The 25,192-nt window shown below is 36.9% G+C and overlaps 1 protein-coding gene and 1 pseudogene across 3 annotated transcripts in view; both read right to left on the bottom strand.

The window, feature by feature from the left end:
- AMPH (amphiphysin) overlaps positions 1 to 25,192 on the bottom strand; it is a 217,876-nt gene that overhangs the window by 105,829 nt on the left and 86,855 nt on the right. For both annotated transcript variants that reach the window (XM_081287269.1, XM_081287268.1), the window contains exon 2: positions 16,588 to 16,668. In XM_081287269.1, coding sequence (XP_081143395.1) covers positions 16,588 to 16,668 — 81 coding nt within the window. The remainder of the gene's footprint in view (positions 1 to 16,587; positions 16,669 to 25,192) is intronic.
- Positions 19,238 to 21,933, bottom strand: LOC308645251 (dehydrogenase/reductase SDR family member 7B-like; annotated as a pseudogene). The gene is made up of 2 exons: positions 21,841 to 21,933; positions 19,238 to 20,018 (listed from the first exon to the last, which is right to left on the bottom strand). The product of its transcript is annotated as a dehydrogenase/reductase SDR family member 7B-like (transcript).

Here is a 25,192-nt window from a genome sequence, read left to right as displayed (position 1 = left end):
TGTTTATTTCTTTCATCATATTTGTCTATAAGTATTAGAATAGAGGTAAAAGTCAAACTAAATAGAGAAACAGTAAGGTAGGCAAATCAGCAAAGGATGTTTCAGAGATCTTTATTACTTAATACAAAGGAATCATATCCCATGCCTAATTCAATGTGTTTCCATGTTGTTTTGCAACAGGTTGGTTCTCAGTAACAAAGCTTCCTTAATTCTTTGCATATATGCCAGGGGTTGGAACACAAAGGTGGAGGGAGCTGTTCCCAGACAGTGTGGGCTCAGGGGCAGCACCTTGGACAAGGGCTGTTCAGCACCTTGGACAGCCCCAAGACACCTATGTGGTTTTCAAACATTGAAAGGCATAATCTGTGTAGTACCAAACAAACAGCATTAATGCTATTGAGCCAAAATTTTCTAGCACACTCTGGTAAGAGCACATAAGGGTGACACACAACTTTCTCTAAAATAAGCCATGTCCCTGATAAGAAGAGCTACCAGAGACTTTGAAAGTCTCTTGAGCAGGACTGCCATAAGGTATGATAAATTGCATAAGAAAAATAATGAGTTTTGTGTTTATTGTTTAGATACACTGAATTCTGAAGCATTAAAATATATTAGTGCTACTAAATGCTTATGCTGAAGACTTCAAGCACTGCACAGTTGGGGTCAGTGGGAACACACGCCACCATGTGCATAAGGGTATGTATTACTTCCGCCCTGATGGTACTTGCAAAAAAAAAAAAAAATAAGGCAATAAATACTTGATACCTGTTCAACAGGCAATAGCTTTGTGAATTCCTTATTAAAATATGGTAAATGTAATAATTACAGACATCTTTATAAGTAACTTTTGCCATAAAAGGGGAAAGAAAGAGGAGGAACAAAATCTCATACATAGAAAACTTTTTCATTGAACTACCTCTCTAATTCAGAAACTAACTGTGAGCTAGCATTTAGAAAAATGCTCAGGTGGAAAGCCAGCAGTATGAACAGATGCATGAAACCTGGATCTGAGAAGACAGTCACAAAGGTGTGACTTCACAAAGCTGAATCCTGTCATCTCATCTGTAACTCTAAACCCATAGATGTTCCCATCATTACATTATAATTTTTGGCCTTTGCTGACATTTTTCTCTTGAAAATAGCTTAAATAACACATAAAAATTAAAATTGGCTCATTTTTTCAGTTCAGACAAGTTAACTCAGTCATGAAATTAATGTTAATCAATGTACTTATCATTTCTGTAGCTTAGAAGAAAATTAGATTATCAAGGAGATGAGATTTAATGAGGACATAATCAGCACCTTGACTAACAGATGACTAATTAGACAGAACATCCCAAAACACTTATGATCAAAGACGAAAGGTTTCTGAGCACTGCAGACACTCTTGGTGTGCTAGAAAATGGTGCCCTCCGAGTGACAAGTTCATGTGCTGCTGAATTGGAAGAAGATGCAGGAATTTCAAAGGAAAAAACACTAAAAGTGTCTGAAATTTACTTTTCCATTTCCTCACTTTAAGCTCTTTGTAGTAACAAGAGCTGTCATTAGGAACACAGCACTGATTTCATAAAACAATTTCTATGACTTTTTCAGATGCCTTTTCATAGATATTAATACAGAAGATGTGAGACAGAATAAATAGGAATGGATATTTGAAATCTTGGCATTGGACCTGGGGGATAGACACCACAGAGAACATCTCAGCATCCACAGTTGTATCCAAAATTTGTGGCCCAATTTCCAGCTGTTCTTGTCATCAATTCCATGAATACCCATAATCTGAAGACCAAAGTAAACATATGTTCTATCTTTCAACAAAACAAAATCAGAAAGCTAGCTAATAATCACTAGTACAATTTCTCCATTCGTTTCCTACAGGCAAACTAACTTGTATACCAATCTGTACTCGGATGTTTTGGAAAAGTTAATCCATAGTGTGTGCAATATGATAGAACTGTCTAGTTAGCATTATCACAGCAGGCAGGCTGAATATATCTGAAAAACATGCTCTACTGCAACTTAGTCTATGACCCTTGAGAAGCCAGCTTTTCTCCTGTGTGTGTGTACATGTGTGTGTGTGTGTACGTGTGTGTGTGTGTGTGTGTATACATGCGTGGGTGGGTGGGTGGGTAGGTGTGTATAGCAATGACTTATAAGGTGCACTGAAGCATTATTTAAATATCTTTTGACCTTTACCTTAATGCCTAAAACAAAGAATTGAATTTATCAGGGGAGAGGTGGCTGATTCAGAAATCAAAGGAAATCACCCAACCACAACTCTACAAATTGTTCAGCATGTTCTGTATGTTCCTTTCTATGGGTCTGGATGCCAGCTATATCTATAGTATTCTCTCATTAGCAAATTGGGCAGGATGTGAAAACACTAGAAAAACAATTGGTGTTTTCAATTTAGAGGGATACATGAATGAGAGAGAAGGAAGTGCTTATCAGTCATATTCTAGTCACTTAAACACCTAAAATGTTCCTGAAGCTGCCATTCACAATGCCTGCATTAGCTTGTTAGGGCTGCTATAACAAAATACCACGCACTGGGGAGTTTAAATAGCAGAAAACTACTGTCTCACAGGTCTGGATGCTGAAAGTACAAAAGCAAGGTTTGGTATGGTTGGGTTCTTGAAGCCCTCTCCCCTTTGCTTGCAGATGTCCACCTTCTTGCTATGTCCTCACAGAGCTGTGAGTGTGTGTGTGTGTGTGTGTGTGTGTGTGTGTGTGTGTGTGTTTTCCAGGTGTCTCTGCCTCTTCTTATAGGAACACCAGTCTTATCAGATTAGGGCTCACCCATATGACATCATTTAATCCTAATCATTTCTTTAAAGACCCTATCTCAAAATATAGTCCCATTTCAAGGTACTGGGGGTTGCACTTCAACATATGAATTGTGGGAAACACTAATAAGTCCATGACTGACCAATGTCCTCAATGGAACCCTTTAACATGGAAACATACTCACAAAGCATAACACTCAGTGAGTAGTCACTTTGTTCCAGGGACCATCTCAAGAGTCACAATTCAAATGTTTCATAATAACTTGATGAGGTTGGTGCCATTTTGCAAATAAGAAAACTGAAGTGCCAAGGCTGAGAACTTGCTCAAAGTTACACAACTACTAGATGGAAAATCAGCATTTGATTCCAAGTATTCTGACTTATTTAAGCCTTATTTCTGCCTCAAGAATACATAAGGTCAGCCTTGGCTCACCACTTCAGTGCTCTAGGCTGTGAAGACATGGGTGTTGATGATGATAAGGGATGAGGCTGTGCAAGAAGAGTCAACTGTTGACATGAGGACAGTTTAACTAAAGGTATCATTCTCCATGTTCTCACATACAGTCCTCATCTATAAATAAATATACCAAAATTGTTCACTTGTTTTTATCAAAAGCTCACGATTCCACAGAATTTATTGCATAGTGATAAAGTCTGTGGGTGCTAGAATCACACACTGCCTGGCTTTAAAATATGAGCTGCCTCTCTGACTGTGCAATCGTGGGGAAGTTACTTAGCCTCTGTAATTCTCATCTGTAAATAAGGGTGGCCACAGGACTCACTTCCTTGCGCCAACATGAAGATTGAGGGAGACGCTCCAGGTAAAGTGATCAACAGAACACTTGGCACCCTGCAAAACTACCCTGCAGTCCATACATGTTATATGTCGCTGTTGTTGCTCTACACAGTACTTTTTAAATGATCAGCTGTGCTATCAGTAGATGTTTCATAAATGTTTGATTGAACAAAGTTTTGCTACATTTCATAATACAAGAATATCAGGAATATCTTCATGAGAAATATAAAAAAAAACCTCCCCAAAACAAGATCCTTGGGAGTTTGTAATGATTCCTTATTTTTTCATTTGTACTTCTAGGTATCAAACACACAGTCAAGTTTCTCAGAGAGTTTTTTATAGTCTTCAATATTACAGTAATAGAGGATCCCAGAGTACATAGAAACAATTATACAGATGTATAATAACCACTTAACAAACGATATGGAGAAAAATCATGTTAATATGATAAATTGCTGCCTAAGGAAATTCAAACACATGATTCCAGTAGTCAAAAGAATAATCAAGCTTATTTCCAAAATGACAGTTTTTATGACATATACTCAGTTTTCTCATATGTAAAAAAGAATTATAATTATGGATCACTGTGAGAATCAAGCAAATAGTACCCCAAACACACTATAAATACCAAAGTACTACTTGAGGAAAGAAATTATAATAAATATGCTTTATCACTACTTTTGTCTAAGGCAGTGTGGTGGGGCTTTGATATTTGAAAAAATTTAAAGCTCCTTGGAAGATTCTTATAAATAATCAGGTGTGTGACATGCAATTAAGGAAACCATTATGTTTACTGTGTCTTTATAACCTCAGGCTCATATCTAGGTTCCTAACATCACAAGTGATTCTTTACAGACCCAAGTCAAATAAAGAACTCAAGAATATGTACTTTTAAAAGGCCTCCAGGTGATGGTTATTGGAAATCCCTAGTAAATTTTTTCACTGAGTCCAGCTCTTAATGAACACTTAGTGTATTGATGGAAACTCTAGTACATAGCTCTAGAATAAGATTGTTTAAAAAAGATACTTGTCTGGCTCCAGGTTTCATTCAGCCACCATAAGACATTACTGCCAATGAGCTTACTTCATTGAGATTTCTACTCCAGTGACAAAGTCAACCACAGGTTTTACAGCATGGCTTACAAAAGAGAATCACAGTAGATGCAAACCAATAAAACAAATGCAAATCTTAGAACCAACTGCAGCTCATTTATTCAGATGTTCACAGTCATTTCAGATAGTCTCCCCAGGCCTAAATAATAGATATGCCTAATTCTCTGTATCCCATTACCAGAATGGTACAGCCAGTCTGAGGATTGTTTAGAAGGAGCCTCAAAACTTGAAAATGAGCTTTCCTCACAAGAGTAGTGGGAGATACTTGGAATTGATCTCTAAATGAATGCTGAGGAATGGGAATCTAAGCCTTCTGAGTCTGCACCATTAATTAATATTGTAAAGTGAAAAACAACTAAAAGTAGGTTAAAAAAAATAGGATGGAAACCTTCAGAGAAATACCATGAAGAGCCTCCTTTAGAAGTGATTTTTTTTTAAATTGGGAACAGACTCTATAGGAAACAGCATAGTGATGTTTGAAACATCTGTAGTTTGGGTCAATTTTTTAGTTTGGCTTAAAGCTTTTGATTTATATAGGCCAAAACTGAAGAGAGAATCTTGCTGATGAATAGAACAAATAAAAGTAGTTAATAGATAGACATGTTCTCTAACAAATGTGTCAAGTTTTTGCTTTCTTTCTTCCATCTGGCACCATGGACAGCATCCCTAACATTTATAAGAAGTAGGCAGACTCATTTTACATGAGCAAAGACAAGAGATTTAATAAATGTGTTGGCTATTAAATAAAGAGACCATAGAGGAATGCAGAAAAGGTTCACAAGCAAGGACCAACAAACACATGTTTTTGACACCTAATCTGCTTGCTTCCAAAGAAGTCAATTGCATTAACAATCATAGTGGGTTTTAATTAGAAAAAAAAAAAACATTAAATCAAGATTATAAAGAAAAAATACATGTTTCCTATAAAACAATATTTAAAAAAGAGAGTTACCATCTTAACTCATGTTCCATGGACAGATTCATTGTAATTTTTGCCATATAGTGACTATTTATACAAATAAATTAAACTAAGACACTCATAATGACTAACTACTAAATTAACTACTTTATATGATGAGGCCTTTTGGAGTAACATCTAGTAAACACCCATTTAGCCTGGGAGTGTATCTGAAAATGGGATTATGAGACGGTATAGAAATAATATTTTTTTCTAAGAATACTAATTTGGATGAGGGTATACTCAAGCATGAAAGTTAGATGAAGAAATTAGGACATCAAATTATATCATAATGTTAATAGTACTGTGATATCATGTAAAGTCTATTTCTTTTGTCTACCATTTTAATTGCTGCAAAAGAAAATGGATTTCTGTACACTCACAACACAAAATTGCATTTGAATTGTTCATTACTTCTATCCAATGCCCTGTACAATTCCGTGCCTGATAGGCACTCAATAATTAGGTGATGGGTCAGTCAAAAAGGCTTTTGAAAGACACTTATCCATAGAGAAGTTATCCCTGCCTTTTAGCTGCTAGCTAGTAGCAGCATTGTGCTCCTCCAGCTGTGTACTATACCCAAACTCCACCTGTCTACTCAAGAATACAGATCACCTGTTCTCCCCTTTCCCTGATGAATCATCACATTTTCTTCTTGGACTAATGAGTCCCATTTGTATGTAATTGACATCTTTAAAATATGTACTCTGGACCCTACTTCCTCTGCCAGCTGAAATCTTATTTCTTTGTTCTCCTCTGAAGCAAAACTTGAAAACCAATGTCCTCTAGCCTCCTGATATCATATATCTTGCTCTATTTCCCATTTTCTTGTTTTTCCACATTCTTGCCATATTCTACAAGACAATATAATCTACTTATTTACTGTATACTTATTTTCTTAGAATACAAGATCCAAAATGACAGTGATCTTTGTCTGTCTTGAACACTGATGATTCTCAGTGGCCTATATCAGTTCCTGGCATATAGAAGACAGTCATTGTGTGGCAAGTGTATACCTTGAATAATTGTATTAGTTTGTTCTACATTGGTTCTACATTGGCCTCCATGTAATATCACCTATTAAACAACCTCAAAAATCATTTTGAAAGTTGATTTTAAAATAAAACACTTTAAGTGTTATGAAACATTTGTATGCTGTCGGTTTTTCAGTATTATAAAACTCCCACATAAATAAGAATAAAGAGCTCCCCTAGGTGAAATTTACTTCCAGATACAGCTGTTTACTGATTTTTCTCTGTGATTTTTGAGCTTAAACTTTAATAGGAACCCTTTATGAATTCAGACAAAAAATTACAAATTTCTCTCAAAAACAATTATCAGATATTAATTAAATATAGTAATGCTTTTGGTAAAAGGCTCTTTCAGAGAATATAAAACTTTCTCTAGAATATAATACATAAAGAAAAAAATTAAAGATTCTACAAAATAGAGAGCTTAACTGGGATTCAAGGATAAGAAAAAATTATTTTACATAATTAAAATTACTTACTATATTGTTTGTAAAAACATGAAAAACTGTGAAGATTAAAAATACTATATGTGCCAGCAGATCTTTATAGAGCATCATGACTATCAGGGCAGCTTCAGAACCTAGGGTAGAATAAAGCCCAGCCATGTCAGAAATACCTCCTTGGATATCCTACTGTGAAAAAAACTTATAATAAAATAAGTAAAATAAGCTACAACAAAGAGGGGCTTCAATATTGAACAAGTAAGGAGGCATATAGCATGCAAATTAGAGGGTAAATCTGGAACATATTTGTGACAAGGAGGCAACTCAAAATTAGCTATATTAAGCATCTTACGGGTGCTAACGTTCATGAAGATTTCCTAAAATGATTAAAACAGGATGTCTTTCTTTATGTTATAATCTTATGAGGACACAGTACAAATCAAATAACTGTCACATATGAAAACTGGACTACAAATAATGAACTAGTGAAATAAATAGGAGAGACTCCTGACTAAGGGGGCTAGAAAACCAAAAGGTGGATTGTATCTTGAGTCGACCTTAAAGAAGGGGCACTTGGACATGAACATGGCAGATGAGATAAGGGCAATCATAAGGGAGCAGGTGCAGAGATCCAAGTGGAAAAGAGCTTAGAAGCAAGCAGTCTAGTCTTAAATGACTCCACCAGACACTGACCACCAACTATTCACTGCATCAACTTCCTTTCTGCCTTTAATTACAACAGAGCATCTTGATTCAGATGAGTCTCCTTAATGTGATCCCTCAAGAGAAAAGACATTTGCTTGGCTGGTCGGCTGCTGAGCTCTGCCAAGTACTAAAAGAGGAATTATGATCACATCCCTGGGTATGGACAAAGAAAGGTTTAATGCCCTTAATGTGAAAGGAAGCCCAAAGCAAATTGCACCTAGAAATAATTTCATTTTTTTTAAATAGAGCAGGGGAGTAAATAAAGAAAAAGAGCAAGCAAGTAGAATTTGTCCCATGTCATATAAATAAATATTTTTTTCTTAATTGATTTTATTCCTTAAATAGATGACAGCAGAATGCATTACAATTCTTATTACACATATAGAGCACAATTTTTCATATCTCTGGTTGTATATAAAGTATGCTCACACCAATTCATGTATTCATATATGTACTTTGGATAATGATGTCCATCACATTCCACCATCATTGCTAACCTTCAGTATTTGTTATTTTGGAATTGGCTAACACCACTTATTATCCTCTCCAACTTCATCCATTTACCTGCAAATGCCAAGATTTTATTCTCTTTTATTGCTGAGTAATCTTCCATTGTATATATATGCCACATTTTTAATCCATTCATCTACTGAAGGGCATCTAGGTTGGCTCCACAGTTTAGCTATTGTGAATTGTGCTGCTATAAACATTGATGAAGTACAGATTTAGTAGAACATGTATCAGCTCTTGCTTTAATATACTTCAATAAAGGAAAAGAAATTCTATCACCCACCCTGTTTCATGCTGCTCTCTGGGTCCACAGACTACTCATTATTTGTGGTATATTTCACATGAGGCCATGGCTTTCCATAGAAAGATTTCCTTACACATTCTTTGCTAAAATGTCACCAGAATACTGTTCCCTGTATTCCATGTCCATCAACAACCTTCATGGGTCTTCCTCCTGCATCCAAACATTTTCTTTTCCCTTCCTTTAACACCTTTCCCATTACATAAATAACATAAAGGTAAACCTTATCTAATTTATACTCATAGTGTTCTCTTGAGTATGCCTACCAACAGGCAATAAACTGAACATGAGGGCCACTTCACCCATTACACACTTAACAGCATTCCGTTCATTGAATGTGATGGCTGCTGGTAAGTAGCATTGTAAATATTTTGATCACTGTGATTTTAAAGAGCCTTGTTATATCTGTATAAACATTATTTAAACTTATTATTTTTTCACCCTCCTCAGCCCTGAACAAATTATATTTCTTTTATTAAATATATGACCTGGAACAATGTCCATTTTAGTTAAAAGTACTAAAAATAAGACAATAGAAAGATGCTCTATAATAACAAACCTGTAATTTGTACCAGAGCTGCTCTGGCAGGAATGAATCCTCTTCCTAGTACTGAGAATACTACTGATTTCCCTCAGTGGCCACAGTAGAACAGGGATAATTGGAGTCCAAGCTGTGAAATTAACTGCTATACTTCTAATAAGAATTTCCCAATAAAGCAGAGGGGAAACTGGTTACAAAAGATCTGCTTGGGATCTCTAGGATAACTGCACAAGGTAGAGAAAATACAAACCTCAGATGAGATCTCATACTTCAAAAACACAAGAACAATGTTTAATCCTTCAAAGGCAAATGCAAACACACCATACATCTTTAACTGATAGCTGTCATGCCAGCAAAGTCTAAAAGGCAGATTGCCCCCTAAGTTCACCAACTATATTAACTACTACCTTTATTTTAAGACACTAATAATGCTTATCAATTGTTATAAGTATATATGTAATAATGCTTACAAGTTTCATATAGAACAGCCCATGGATCAATTTCATCCCACAGACATGGATTGTTTTTTATAATCCTCATTATAAAATTGAATTAGGTAACAATATTTAATAATGATATTTCCACTGACACAGAGCCAGATTTATTGGAAGTAGGGGGAGGAAAGCTCTCTGAGGCACAGAAGTGAGGGCAGACCAGTAGGCAAAGGGGACTGTCAGCTGGGGCACAGAGTGAATGTGGATTCTTGGCCAGCAGTCCTCAGGAGTGAAGAGAGGAGACAGCTCACTGGGTATGAGTCAGTCACAGCTAGAAGCAGGGGAAACTCTCCACTGGAGTAACACAGCAGATGGGGAGATGGCTTACATAGTCAGAAGACTGGTTACATAAACTGGTAAACACACCATTAAATACAAATATCAAAAGCAATGGAAACCAACTTTCTTACTCTGAAAGAAGGAGGTGTGAATATAGGAAGGGGGTCAATTAAAATAAAGCAGGAGATACTGAATGGCAACTAGAGGTGTCATGGTTTCAGACAGAATTAGGAAGTATTCCCTCCTCTTTCCCAAAATAGTATGTGTAAAATTGGTATTAATTTTTAAATGTGAGCATTTTCCAGTGAAACCAACTAAGTCTGGAGAACTCTTTTTCAGGTTTTAGATTACAAATCACTTATAGGACTATTATAGGACTATTCAGATTGTCTATTTCATCTTTCAAGTTTTTTTACTTGGTGGTTGTAGAGATATTGGTCTATTGTGGTTGTAAAGAGTGTAAAGTACAAGTTGATGGTATTATTTCATTATTAACCTTTAAATGGCTGAGGATCTAAAGTGATACCTTTGTATTACTTCTAATACTGGTAATTTGTATCCTTTAGTTATTGTCAGTCTTGCTTACAAGTTTCTCAATTTTTGTTGCTGTTGTTGTTGCATTTTTCTCTCTCATTTTCCTGTTTTTAGATCTATTGATTTTTGCCCTTATATTTTTATTTCATTCATTTTTCCTGTTTGGTTAAGTTTATTTTGCACTTCTTTTTATGTTTCTTGAGGCCAAGACCACATAATTGGTATAAGACCTTCCCTGTTTCTGATGCACATATTTAATGCAACAAAATTTTTCTCTGTTCTGGCTTAAACCGCTTGTAAAAAATATGTTTTCATTTTCAAGGCCATGTATTTGGTGCACTTACCTAGTTCCCCAAATAAACAGGATCCTACTTCTGGATTTCTAATATTTTCTATATTCTCTCCCTATTAAACCATAGGATGTAGAAAGAGTCTCATTAAACCCAGTGAGGTGTCATTGGGTCATTCGAATTGTAACAAGGCTTCCAGCTTCCAGCATGACAACCAGGGAAGGAAGAGAACTCTGATACTATACCCCAAATCACACCCATTAAAGATCAGATCCTCTTAGTTGATTTGATCTATACAGATTGTGAATAATCCACAGCATGACCACCAACCAAATCCTTATGCATATTTTGTCTTAAAGGTACTAAAAATAGATGTCAAGCATAGAATTTTCAAGGACCAATCAGAGAAAAAAACTTGAAAAATTTGTATGAGTTAGTGCAATGAATGCACTGGGTCCTTGATGTATTTTCCCACGACCAGTATCTTGGGCATCATGTGGGAACTTGTCAGACACACAGATTCTCAGGCCTCAGCCCAGACCTACTAAATTAGAAACTCTGGGAGAGGAGCAGGAAAGTGTGCTGTACCGGATGTGCTTTCAGGATGATTCTGAGCCAATTCCAGTCTGATAAACACTGCTCCGGTGGACACAAAATCCAATCTCTGAGCTTGAAACTTAGAACCCAAGTTTAGTAACCTGACAGGAAGATCTGCAGGCTGAGTGAGGTTCTCCATGCTGTCATTTAAAATTAGACCATTATTCAAAACAGACCTGATGGAGCCACATAAAAGGTGAATATATCAACCTATTCACATCCTGGTTATCTGTCATTTTAAAAACATGTTTGAAGGTATTTGCTAAGTATTTGCAAATTGCAAACATATGCACAGAATACATATAATTTACCATAAATTTTAAAATTATCATAAGTTAATGTACTAAGGTAGTATACTATTTATTTACATGCTCTTAAAAATCTTTTATTCTGAAGGTTTTAAAAATTTTAATCATAAATATATGGTTCTAAATAAACTCTCATAAAACTCTCTCCAAAAATAACACAGTATGCATCTCTTTGATCCCAGATATAAAAATATACTCTAGGAATGCACTCAAAATTATAATTATTGCTGTTAGTCAATTTTAGAAAGGATTTGTTAAACTTCCATGAAAAGCCCTGGGTCCTATGAAGATAAAAAAATGAAAACAACAAGACAAGCTGCCTGTCCCAGGAGGATCAACTCAGAGTAAGGAGAAGACCTGACCCAGCCTTCAATCACTGTAGCAGCCTAATAACTTTAGTCACTGGTCCTGAATTCTCACAGGTTGAGAGGATGCCAAGGTCACAATATTTCCTAGTTTGTATAGGTTAAGCATTCCTATTCCAAACATCTGAAATCTGAAATGCTCTGAAATCTGAAACTTTTTGAGTAATGATATAATACTCAAAATTTTTTAGGTGCATTTTGGATATTAAATTTTCAGATTGATGATGCTCAAATGGTAATGTCTAATTAATACCACAAAATCCAAAAATCTCTGAAAGATGGTCCCAAACATTTTGGATAAGGAACACTCAACTTGGAAGAAACCAAAGTCAGGCCATTGCTTAGGAGGGGGCACAGAGAGAAACAGCAGGACAATACTAATCTATTGTTTCAAAAATGAAATGGAAAGCTACTGATACAGGAAAAGCAGAATCAAGTCCTGATCTTAGGCCCAGTCTGAATTAGGGTGCTCACATCCACACCGACTATGATGCGATCCAATATTTGGTTATCTGAGCCCAGGCAGTCATGATGTATTTTGTTATTATAATTAGCACAACTGCCAAAACTGTGGAGTCTTCCTGGGCAAGTTCATTGACAGGAAGGAAAGAGAAGCCAACAGCCTTCCTTTCCTTGTAAAACCTTTTCCCTGTTCACTAACAGATCATTGGCAGGCAGCAAGATGCACTGATAGTAGCTGGTGTTCACACAAATCAAATTTGCTACTTATCAGCAGCTCTGATAAGAGGTAAAATGGAATAAAAATGCCTCTGGGGAGGAAGCACTAAAATCAGATTTGTTTTCTTCCTTGTGGATTTTTATAATCCCTGCTTTCCATAGCTCTCATCATGGAAAATTTTGAGTTCTTTATAGAGGAGTTCACTCTGCTTTCCTTTGTTAAACCCTCCCTTTCCCCCTGCCTCACTCTCCTAATTAATTGTTTACAATATCTGGGCCACAAAATCTATGATAATGCAAGTCCAATGGACCACCAAGGTGGTCTGTGCAGACTCTTCACCCACCTCTCACTCTCACACAAACCATCTTTTAGAAAAACAGGTCTGGGATCAGAAAGAAAGTTTGAGGTTAGAATAAAAAAAAAAAAAAGAGTAAGCTCATCACCAGAGTTGAAATATAGGACATTCTGCCACCTTCATTTCCAACATAAGCATGCAAGGAATATACCAGCAATTGCAAGGACCCTTATGATTTTATAAAAGGGAATTTAGAAGCAAGATCACCAAGTCCCAAAATGTTTGAATACTTTCTAAAACATTCTGGAATGGTTTACTTTTAATTAAACACTGGTGGACTGTGGTCAGATGACTATAATATAATGCACAAACTCAAATATGCTTCAATTCATACTGTTAATAGTATCTTTTGAGGTTTAGAAAAAATAAATATTCATCAAATGTGGAATCTAAATTTCCTGCATTAGCTAATACCTTTAAAGTATGGATCCATATTAACATTTATGAATGGCATTAACACTAAGAATAATAGATGTTGTAGAGGTAATTACAATCTTGAAAGATCTTTCTTCCTAAGTCATGTTATACATAAGCACCACACTTTTTCAGCATAGGCAACAGATGTAAATTGGTCACGAAAACATATTGCAGGTAAATTTTTTTCTCTCCATAAAAAATAAAAAAATTTCAGCCTTCAGCTATATTTCTCAACATTTGTTTCCACTGAAAATTAATAAATCCCTCTCCTCTCCTTCAACTGTCTTCCTTTACTTTCTCCTTCTCTTCTTCTAACTCCTCTACAATGACTACAAACTTACCCTCTGATTAGCAACAACAACAACAATTAAAAATCACCAAAATCATATATAGAAATGGAAGACATTTTTTATGCAAAAATATCTTCCAAGTGAACCAAAGGGGGCCATGAGTCTTCTTGATAAATAACACTTTTCACATTTCCAGTTTATTTCCTTCACTCTTATAAAATAGATTGCTTTTTTAAATTTCCCCAAATTTTGAGGTTTTACCCAGGTTTTAAAATCTGCTAAAATTCTTGAGAGAACTAAGGTATAGCTTCCTAGAGTGATTATATGCTATTTGCCCCATAACATTTGAAAAATGTATATAGTGATAGGAACAGATGGCAGAATGGCACTATAAAGCCACCCATGGTGCTCTCCTGGTGGCACAGATCATTTAACCAATATAACTGATGGTTTAATCAACCTAACTTTTCTCTAGTACTTGAGACAAAAACAATCCTTATCTGGTTCAGTCAGGAAAGTCAAAAAATAGCAATAAAAGTCCATTGAAATCAGAAAATTCAAACTGCTTCCTAGACATGAATGTATTACTGAACTGATATTTCCCAAGTTAGCCTTCTGGGATGTCAACTGCCTCAAAATGTCATTAAAGTGACAAAGAAAAAAATGCTAGGGCAAAGAACTAATTAGCTCCACAGGGATACATCAGTCATGAAGTCTAGGTTTCAAAGAGTAGATTATCAATTGTTAAGCAGGGAAAACTATAAACAGGAGTCACTTCTTCAATATAAACCCAATCTTTTAAAGCAGACATTTGGGATTGCCCTGCAAAGCAGTGGGGTATTGATTGACAGGTTTTCCTGCAGTCTAAGACAAAGATCTGTATGAGTGATACCTATGTACAGGAGAAGATGTGTGAGGGATAACCAGAAAATGGCAGAAATTGATGCACAGATGGTTCTCCTTGGAAAGACTAGGAGACAACTAATTCTATGGGCCTACATCTAACATACCTCTAAGAATTCTCTTTTCCACCTCCATCAGTCCATAGGAGTCTATAATATTCAGTAATTTGGATGTGATCAATTGTTCCCTGATCCTCTTTTTTTCCAACTTTCCCCCTTTCTTTTCTCATTTTTAGATAGAATAAGATCCATACTCTTCATGGTAAGTTGAGTACTTATCTGCTGAGACATTCAGAAATGTGTTCTAGCAGATCTACATGGTCTACATGGTCCTACTGATCTACATGGTCCTACACCTGCTGGATTTTATAACACCTCTCAGTGAGGAAAAGAAATAGCATGTGTCCAGTGAGAAAAACAACAGAAACACTGATACATATAGGGAAGAAAGGAACCTCCAAGATCAGGGATTTTTATGCAGGAACAAAGGAGGCAAAATACAAATTGATGATTTTTTCCATTACTGCTGTCATCCAGTCATCCAGTGTTCTTTGTGAACACTGGTAGCTCCAATAATAGCAGGAAATTAGTTCATGTTCTTACAGTGGCCCTCTGTCCCCATTTTCCAGAATCTATGGGCCTTGCCTTCTTCCTACCCTGCTTCTAGTATGAAACCTAAACCCCAGAAAGTTTCAAACATCAATCCAGATCATACATCCCTCTAAAGAGTGATATGTTAGCCAATTCTCAATTGACCAAGTCTTGTCAATAAAAACAGGTCATTTGAAAAGTAGTTTGTAGTTTTCCATATATGTTAAACACACACCTGTCCATAAAAGGAGCAAATATCACACACACACACACACACACACACACACACATACACACTCAGTCTGAACCTTTATTTTTTATATCACCTCATCTAAGGAATCTTCTTAGACATTTTTCTTAGTTATACACCCCATGAAATCTTAATAACATAGATGTACTATGCATTTATGTATCTAATGTATGTTTATCTATTTTAAGCATTAAAAGAGTGAGACCTTTCTTGGGCCCACCAAGAACCAAGTTCCATCCATTGTGAGAAGTGTAATCCCTCACAATAATGCATGATGTTGAAGCATGCAACAATTGAAATCATTTTGCCAGAAATATTTACTGCCTCTCTAATATTGCGTGGAATAGAAATGATCAAAACAACATCTTTCCTTTAGGTCAGTCACTTGGGACAGAAGAGGTCCAGAACAGCAAAATCTTTGTCTCCTGCTATTCCAAGTCCCAAAACTCCCTGCAGTGCTTACTCCCTTTTCTTCTACAAAAGAGTCTCCACAATGAAAAAGTCAATTCCAACCCCATTGTTCTTTCTCCATTTCAATTTTTTAAAAATTTTAAATTGTATTAGTCCATCTTCCACTATCAATAAAACAAGACAACAGACTGATGAGTTATAAAGAAGTTTATTTTGGCTCATGGTTCTGAAGGCACATGGTTGAGGGGCTACATCTAGAGATGGCCTCTTTGCTGGCAGTCCTGAGGCAGAGCAAGGCTTCGCACGGCAAAAGACATGGAGTGTGTGTGTGTGTGTGTGTGTGTGTGTGTGTGTGTGTCTTCTGGTCTCTGCCTCCTCTTCTTATAAAGGCCCTATGATGCAGACTTGGGACTCCACCCTGATGACCTTATCTAATCCTAATCACCTCCCAGAGATCCAGAGACCCCCCCCCCAACACTATAGTAAGGCTGTTTCCACCCCCTAAACACCTCACTATGGAAATTAAATCTCAACACATGAACCTTGGTGGGCCCCAAGTCTTATCCAAACCATAGTATGTACTAAAATACATACACTGTTAAAACCATCTCCCACTCCAGAAATGAGATTAACAGACTCACCTCTTGCCGTTTGAAGTTCTGGACATACTCTTCAAACTGTTCGTCTTTTGTCTCATCAGCTTTCCCCAGCTTCTGGAGGACCTATTGTGAATAAAGCAAAATGTTTTGGTACAGTGATATTTTCAGAGGAAGCTGTGTTTTCAGTGAACAGGCTGAACAAAGCTGCTGCTTTGCTGTAAGGAGTCTGAGGGGAATCCTCCCTCAGCACTGTTAGTTTTCCTGTTCTGAAAGCATCTTAGCTTGGTGACTTTGTAGTTGAACAGACATGGTTTTTAATCACAGATCCACCACCCACAAGCTGTGTGATTTTGTACAATGGTCATGCTACATTGCATTTTTTTAATTATATATCTGTTTCCTCCAGGAGGCTGTGCATGACTTAAAGAGAGAAGCAATGCCTTTCTTGTTTATTGGCCCAAAGCATCTGACACAAAGCTTAATACATAATATGTATTCAATTATTTGTTAATCAATGAAGCAAAGCTGTTTGACTGAAGTATTCTTCTATTTCCTAGGGATAGTGTGAAGTTCTCCCCAGGTATATTCTGATGCTCCCCTCAATTCAATAAATACTCAAAGAGGTCATGGAACACACAGGCCTCATGCTAAACACTGATCAGTGAGAAATACAAAGACAAATAAGAAAAGCCCCAGCACTGAACCCTAAAAAAAATGTGTATACAGACAAGGCACATCCATAAATAAGAGATGAAAGATGATGTGTTAATACCAATATAAGCAGTTGCATAAGTGTTATTAGCAATCAATAGTCCTTGGAGTTGATGTCTTTAGGGAATGCTTTCTAGAAGTTATTTACATTGTGCTGAGAAATTTGACAGAGTTCTTTCCAGCCAAGGAAGTGGCCCAAGGGAAAATCACAGCAAAAAACATTACATATCATGATACTGGTCATGAATAGTCCTGCTTGCCTAAAGCACAAGACAGGGTACCCGGAAAAGCAGAAAGTCTCCTGAGGACAGAGCAGAAGGATCCAGACGGTCATGATTGGGTTCACTGTTCAATCCTGAATATTCCCTCATCTTTTACCCAAAACATCAACTAACTCAAGAAAATAAAACTGTAAACATTGCCTTCTAGAAATATATCCCCCATGGCATTAACAAACATCCTTTTAAAAAAATAAACAAATGAGCATTAAAATATATACATGATATAAACCATATCCTTGACTAGGTTTTGCAACATTATGCTACTATTTCCCAAAATTGAACCTAGAGCCTTATGCAAACTGAGAAATATTGAAGTGGCCCTTTAAAGCAAGGACAGAGTGAGAAAGTCATCTAAAACTCGGAAAGAGGCAACAGTGAACTCAGGGCTATGCTTACACGTAGTTTGCACTTTCAATTGGCTTCCACTGGACCATGCTGTTTCACAACTCCACAAGGATGGAAGTTGACTTGAAGAATTTGATCCAGCAGAAAGGCAAATATTTTCTATCCAAGGGACAAGATTCCAAAGGTGATGGTTTATGTCATTGACTAGTTTTGTATCTAACCTGGCAATCATATTCTAAAATTCCTTTATTAAATAGCCTGTAAGTACCTAGCTCCTTGGTATGCTCTGAACAAGTTTAATTATCTTACTGGATACTGCATTAATTAATGAACTGAATAAAATTTTCAATCTAGTTTATATGTTTTTTTCATACGCTAGTAGATTTTTATTCCAACTTGGGGAAGTCTATATTGGACCTACCATTTCAACTTCACTCTCATTAATAGGAAAAAGTTCTCCCTAAATGAAGTGACTCGTTCAAGAACTTCAACTGTGTACTTTTAATAAATCAAAGGTGGATCCTGGCTTTCTTTCTGGCTATAATCCCTCCACCTGGAAACCAGCTGCTGCTTCAATTCTATGCTCACCAGGCCAGTCTCTTTTCCTAGAGGATGTCTAGGGCCATGCAAGGGGCTCCCTCTGCTTGCTGTCTCTTTAGAAAATTCATCTGCTTTGAATTGTGCCTGGCATCCTCCAAGACTGTAGTTAGAGTCAGCTGGAACACAAGGAATACCTTTTGGTGCTAAAGCCAAGATCACTTGGATGTGCCAAATAACCCATCACTCACTAGCCTACCATTTTCTATGTTGAATGGGCTATCACAGGATCCTGGAAAGGGATATGAATAATGATTTCCTAAAAATACAACCTTCTCTCCCAAGTGCTGGAGGTTTTCTCTGCCAAAGCAAATGGGTTAGGTAGTCTTGGATACATCAACCATGAGAACAACTGGGTCAAGTAATGTTACGACATCTGATTCCAAGGCAGACACTTTCTAGGAGTCATCAAGGCTGGAATTCAAAGGACTCAGTGTTCTTCTAGTCACTGAGGTTTATGACTCTTACTGTTCCTATCATTTATTTCATATTTTTAGAGTTGAAACACATCTCCATATTTATTCCTTAAGTGCTTATCCCTCACCCCTAGCTCATTGCCTGTTTGGTTCCTATTCTCCATCTGCAGGGGCTGCACCATGGGCCTGCAGGAGAAATGTTTCTTCAGTCTTTTCCACCTGGAGGGCAAATTGCCACTAAAGTCTCAAGCACAGCTGTCCCTTGTAGAACAGTCAAGCCTGGGGAGGTGTTGATTCTCAATCTAACTCAAACTGGTTGGAGCTACTAGCTCTGGGCCAGGATTAGGAATTCTTAGATTTTCTCTCCTTTCTGGCCATGATGCTGAACAAGATCTCAGGAGCCAGAGTTCGAAGATAAATGGCCAAAAGGAAGGTAGCAAAATCTTCTTCCCCACAGCAGCAAGAACATCGTGGGCCACCTCTACAGGGCTTAGGCCCTGGGCTGTGTTCTTGTCAATAGCTCCGATTCTGGACCCATCCGTGGTAATGGTATTTGCAGAGAGGTTAGTATAGATGTAGCCAGGGCTGACTGCAGTCTCCTGAATCTCATCCTGTTCCATCTCAGTACGAAGACAGTCAAAGAAGGCTTGGGTTGCATGCTTGGAAGCTGCATATGCTGATTGAAAAGAAATGCTTATTTTGCCCTAATGGTAATGATGTGGCCTTGCCTCCTCTTGATCATGGAGGGCAGGAGTGCTTTTGTTAGAGAGCAATAGGGCCAAAGTAATTTGTCTCCATGACTCTCTTCAACATCCACTGTGGTGTCTGTGATGGTCCCTCGGTAGCTGATCCCAGCATTGTTGATGAGTATGTCTACATAGCCAAAGCACTGCAGGATCTTAGCTGCCACAGCAACTATAGTCCCAGTGTCTGCAAGGTCGAAGGTCACTGTGTAAGGCTTGTACATCTGCCCCTGGGAGGTATGAGAAGCAGTGAGCTCTCTGGTGAGTTCTTTGAGGGCCTCTACATTCTGGCCACAGAGCATCAGCTTAGCTCCATGGAAGGCTCTGGCACATTCTGGTTGCTGGAGAGCCCATAGTCTTTTGATTTCATGTTCTGGCCTCTGAAGGGACATAAACTCAGAGATCTAGTTTATATTAATTTTGTCTTTAATGATACTTTAAAAACAGATTCAAGAGGCTGGGATCATGGCTCAGTGGTAGAGTGCTTGCCTCACATGTGTCCTCACACTGGGTTCAATCTCAGCATAAATAAATGAATAAAATAAAGGTCCATCAACAACCACCAAAAAAAAGATTAAAAAAACAAGTTCAACTTAGAAGTGTTACATGAAAAAAATCAAGAGGCAAAAGTTTAAAGCCTTTAATAGGTTACAATTAAATAAACAAAATGGTGATTTGTTGGGAAATAAAAATTGAAGTAGAATCTCAGGCTCTCTCCATACCAGCTTTAGCTCTCATTTTCTGCCTTTTTGGTGAGCACCTTGGACAATGAGACCTCAGCACCCTAGAGGCCTCTCTGTCTTTCAGGTCAGGCATGCAGGCCACTGCTCAGAGCACCTTACCTTAAGAGGAGTCCCCAGTTTGATTTTTGGCCCCTTCCCACACCTCCAGCTAAGGAGCTGCCCTCTTAGGAGCCTTGACATTGGCCACTATCTTCTTTTTGTTTGGTGAAGCAGCACCATTCTTGTCCTCGATGACCGTTGGTTTTGAACTCTTTTTTCTTTTATTTTTAGTAACAGGGATTGAACTCAGGGGCACTTAACCTCTGAGCCACATCCCCAGTCTCGCTGAGTTGCTTAGGGCCTCATTAAGTTGCTGAGATTGGCTTTGAACTTGTGATCCTCCTGCCTCAGCCTCCTGAGCCAATGGGATTACAGGTGCTCACCACTGCATCCAGCTCAATTTTTTAAATTTGTTTTTAGATATACATGACAGTCGAGTATACACTGACATATTCCACATACATTGAATATAACTTATTCTACTTAGGATTCCATTCTTGATGTTGTACATGCTGTGGAGTTCTACTAGTGGTGTTTTCATATATGAACATAGAAGAGCTATGACTGATTTATTGAACTTCTACTATTATTTTGTTACTATTATTGTGACAAAGATAGGCAAAAAAAATTTCATAGTCCACACTTGCAAGAGAAGTAAAAATCAATTATTAGGTATTCTTGGCCTCCAATAAACCTCCATATTTTCATTCTAAGTATTATAACTCTAAGAAAGAAGAATCTGGCTTTATTGTTCCATTGTTCTATCTTCCTTTCTTTAAAAAAAAATGCTTTATTTTAAACCTATGTCTACCAAAGGACCTTCTACCATCCCCCCACACACACCCCCACACACAAAACTAAAGGTAATAGGAGAAAGGCACCTACATTTAACACGTGGTTTTTACCCCTAGTTCTCAAAGTCCACTAATTCATACATGTTAGGATACTCAAGATGGTGCAAGTCACTGAGAAGCAGCAATTCCTCATCTGACAGCAGCAGTTCAAGGCCAAGGAAGATTGCAAACCTCTTCTGAGCAAGAAGTAGCAATCAAAATCTCAGTTCTACAAATTCATAGAGAGTGAATGGGTGCTGCAATCTCAGGGAGTGGGAGCACAAAGTTACAGATGTTTACTGAAATGCAGAAGGTGGGTGATTTACACACTCTTTGGTCCTCAAAAACTTTCTATATGGTACCTATTTTATCCGTATGACAGCAGAGGAAATAGGTTCACCCAGTTGGTTAGTGATCTCTTAGAGACCCCCAGGAAATTTCCCGTTCTGAGGCCCGATGCCTCTGTCACCACTATGAATAGACTTTACCCTCTCATGGGAAGCACAGATAGACACATCATAAACATATTCTCATCTTCTCATTAAAGGACTTGAAGCCCACTGTACCCTGAGAAAAGCATAGCTTACAGGCTGCATAACTACAATAGTGGATGGATCATTCACAGATCCCAACTTAAAGTCCTCCATTTGGATCTCAAATCGTGGTCCCTCACTTTTCATGTTTCTAAAAATTGTACAGTATAAATAAAATAGCCAAACAACCACAAACACTGATCTTAGGTGTAAAGAGAGATAAAAGAATGATAACCAGATGATGTCATTGGCCCACATTTTCTCCTCTAAGGAAAATAATAAGGTATTCAGAACTCTTGAGTTAAAGCATACTGCAAATTTTTGTTGTTGTTGTTCCTTTTAGATACACATGACAGTATGTTTTGACATATTTATACAAACATGGAGTATATCTTATACTAATTAGGATCCCAGTCTTGTGGTTGTACATGATGTGGAGATTCACTGTGGCGTATTCATATATGTACACAGGAAAGTTATGTTTGATCCATTCCACAGTCTTCCCTATTCCTATCCTCCTCTCTTCCTTTTATTCTCCTTAGTCTAAGCACACTGCATCTTGAGGCCAGTTGCCTCTGACAGCAGAAGCCACAGAGGAGACGGGAAAGTCATGGGACAGAGGGAAGAAGGGATCTGGCCTTTACTAGGAACTTTTTAAATGCCAGTAGTTACATCACCGAATTTGTGGACTTCATTTCAGCTGATTCTCACAACAGCTTGTCATCCCTAAGTTAGAGTTGAAGGAACTCAGACTCAGAGGAGGGACAACCTGCTCAGAACCGTTCACTTTGCTATTATCAAAATCCAGATTTAATCACATTCTTCCACCCATTCCCCATAGCATCCTCTCCACAGAGAGCAAATCCTCCTAACACAATCCTGAAATATCCTGGCTCATATGTTTTTCCCACCTAGATTCGAGTTATAATGTTATTAATAAGCCTAAGTATGAATTTATTTAACCAGTGTCCACATAGATCACTCTAAAAAGCACACTTTTTTAGGAAAAGAATTACACTAATATGTAGAAAATGATAGTTTTACTCCATTCTAAAAATAATTGTTCATAAAATATACTATTTCTTTTTTCCCAATCAATAATAAGTGAAGATATAGTTTAAAATAAAATTGTATAGACTCACACATACATTAAAAAGTAATCAGAATTACTCAATTTCATTGCACAAACCAATATCATATATAGATAACAGGAGAGGTATCTTATTCTTCAGTGCAAATTTATTTTACAAAAGCTAGAGGTATCTACTAATATAAATATAAAAAGGGAATATAATCATTATACCAAATAATAATCTCCTGTTACCTGTATAAGAGTCCCTTTAAAAGATGGAAAAAATACACTGCATTTTTAAAAGAATTGGGCATTGCCACTAGGAAAGAATTGAGAGGCATAAGAAAAATAAAATTATATATATATATATATATATATATATATATATATATATAGACAGATTTATAACATATACATATATGTGTTAATACAATAGGTTAAAAAGTTAATACTGATTATTTCTGCATAGTAAGATGATGATAAAGCTGATGATAATTCCTTCTTTGTAATATTATGTGCTTTACACACTTTATTCAATGGTTATACATTGCTAAGGTGCTAAGAAAAAAATCATAAAGATAAACAGGAGTTTTTAACACTCTCTTGTATATAAAATAATTATTTATTAGATTCTAGTATAATCAAAGGAATTTGTTAATAACTGATTAAACAACTCTCCTCAAAACATATTGATGAGTGAATCAATGTCAATTGAATGTAAGACTTCCAGAAGCAGCCATCAGGGGCTCACATTCAATTTAGCAGCTCATGTATGAGGAAAAGGTATCAATAGTGTCTACTTTGTAATATTGGGTATAACTACCAAGGATATGTATGGAAATGCTGAGCTTTAATGCCCAGCATATATTTAATGCTCAATGAAGTGTACCTATTATTTTTATAGATATTATTATCTAACCTTATTGAATAATTTCCTCTATGGTGTAAGCTTATGTAGACAGAAAAATGAGGAAGAATACTGAAAATGTTATATGATAAGAATCAAGATCCACAAAGGATCTTATCTAACAAGATGAAATTCAACAGGGAGAAAAAGTAAGACAAAAATAAAATTGCATAAGTACCAAATTTATATATTTGACTTTCAACTAAAATGCAATGGGATGGATATTAGAAATGCAAGATTTCTGCCCTTAAGTAGGAAGAAGGAATGACTTTAGCAGATAATCAATATGAGTCAACAAGTTGATGTTGCTGCCAAGGCATCTAATATAATCTTGGGCTGCACTATTAAAGCTTAATAGCTGCCAGGGAAACAGTCCAGAAAGCTCTCTGAGGTGGACACATTGATTGGTAAACACATAAATTCACAGACATATGGAGCCAAGTAAAAGAGAACCCCACAATGCAAAGAGAGTTGACATCATGTGATAAGAGGAATATTTAATATAATTTGGTATCTTATAGGGAGAAGAAAAGATCCAGGAGTACAGATAGATCCAGACATTTGAAGGACCATCATAAGCAAGAAGGATCAGACTTTTTCTGCCCAAAACCAAGATCAAGAACTAGCATCAGCAAGTAACAGCTACATAAATAAATAAATTAATTAATTTAGTTTATAATAAAATTGTCATCATTTTCTAGAAACTTAACAGTTGTTGACAGAGGTAATGAGTTTTTTCTAGAAGTTATTTGAGGCTAACAATAGTTAGGGTGCTAGAGAAGAAATTTATTCATCACATAGGTGATAGACTACATCATACTTCAAATGCATTCTTTTTCATGGCAGGGAGGGTTACCAGGGATTGAACTCAGGGGCGCTTAACTGTTGAGCCACATCCCTAGATCTATTTGTATTTTATTTAGGAACAGGGTCTCACTGATTTGCCTAGCACCTATTTCAAATGCACTGTAATCCCAGAACTTCATTTATCATATTAGACATTTTCCCTAGAGATGAAGACAAATCACAATGAGTAGCAGGCAGGGAAGAAAGCCTTTTCATACTTAGAAAAGACTGTGTGCCAGACATTGTGCAAAAGATTCCAGAAGAAGGTAAGATGCATTATCTAGGGCTACAATAGTGCGATGGTGTTGAGCACAGGGTGTGAGATGTGCAGCTGGAATAGAGGAGGTTGGAGCAACAGGCAGAGGGCAGACTACAGAAACCTTAGCCGAAAGACTACGGACTTTAGATGTCTTGTGTAGACCATGGAGAGTCAATGAAATATTTCCCTAGAGGAAGTCCCACCATTAGATCTGTGCTCCTTGTTAAAGATGCCAAGGACAAATTAGAAGAGAACAAGACTGAAATATTGAGACCAGTTAAAGAATTACTTAAATAACCCAGGCAATAAACAACAGAGCATG

Source organism: Spermophilus citellus, assembly GCF_964194105.1.
Source record: "Spermophilus citellus genome assembly, chromosome: 3".
NCBI classification, from domain to species: Eukaryota; Metazoa; Chordata; class Mammalia; order Rodentia; family Sciuridae; genus Spermophilus; species Spermophilus citellus.
The sequence above is the reverse complement of the archived record's forward strand: the minus strand, read 5'-3'. Positions and strand labels throughout refer to the sequence as shown.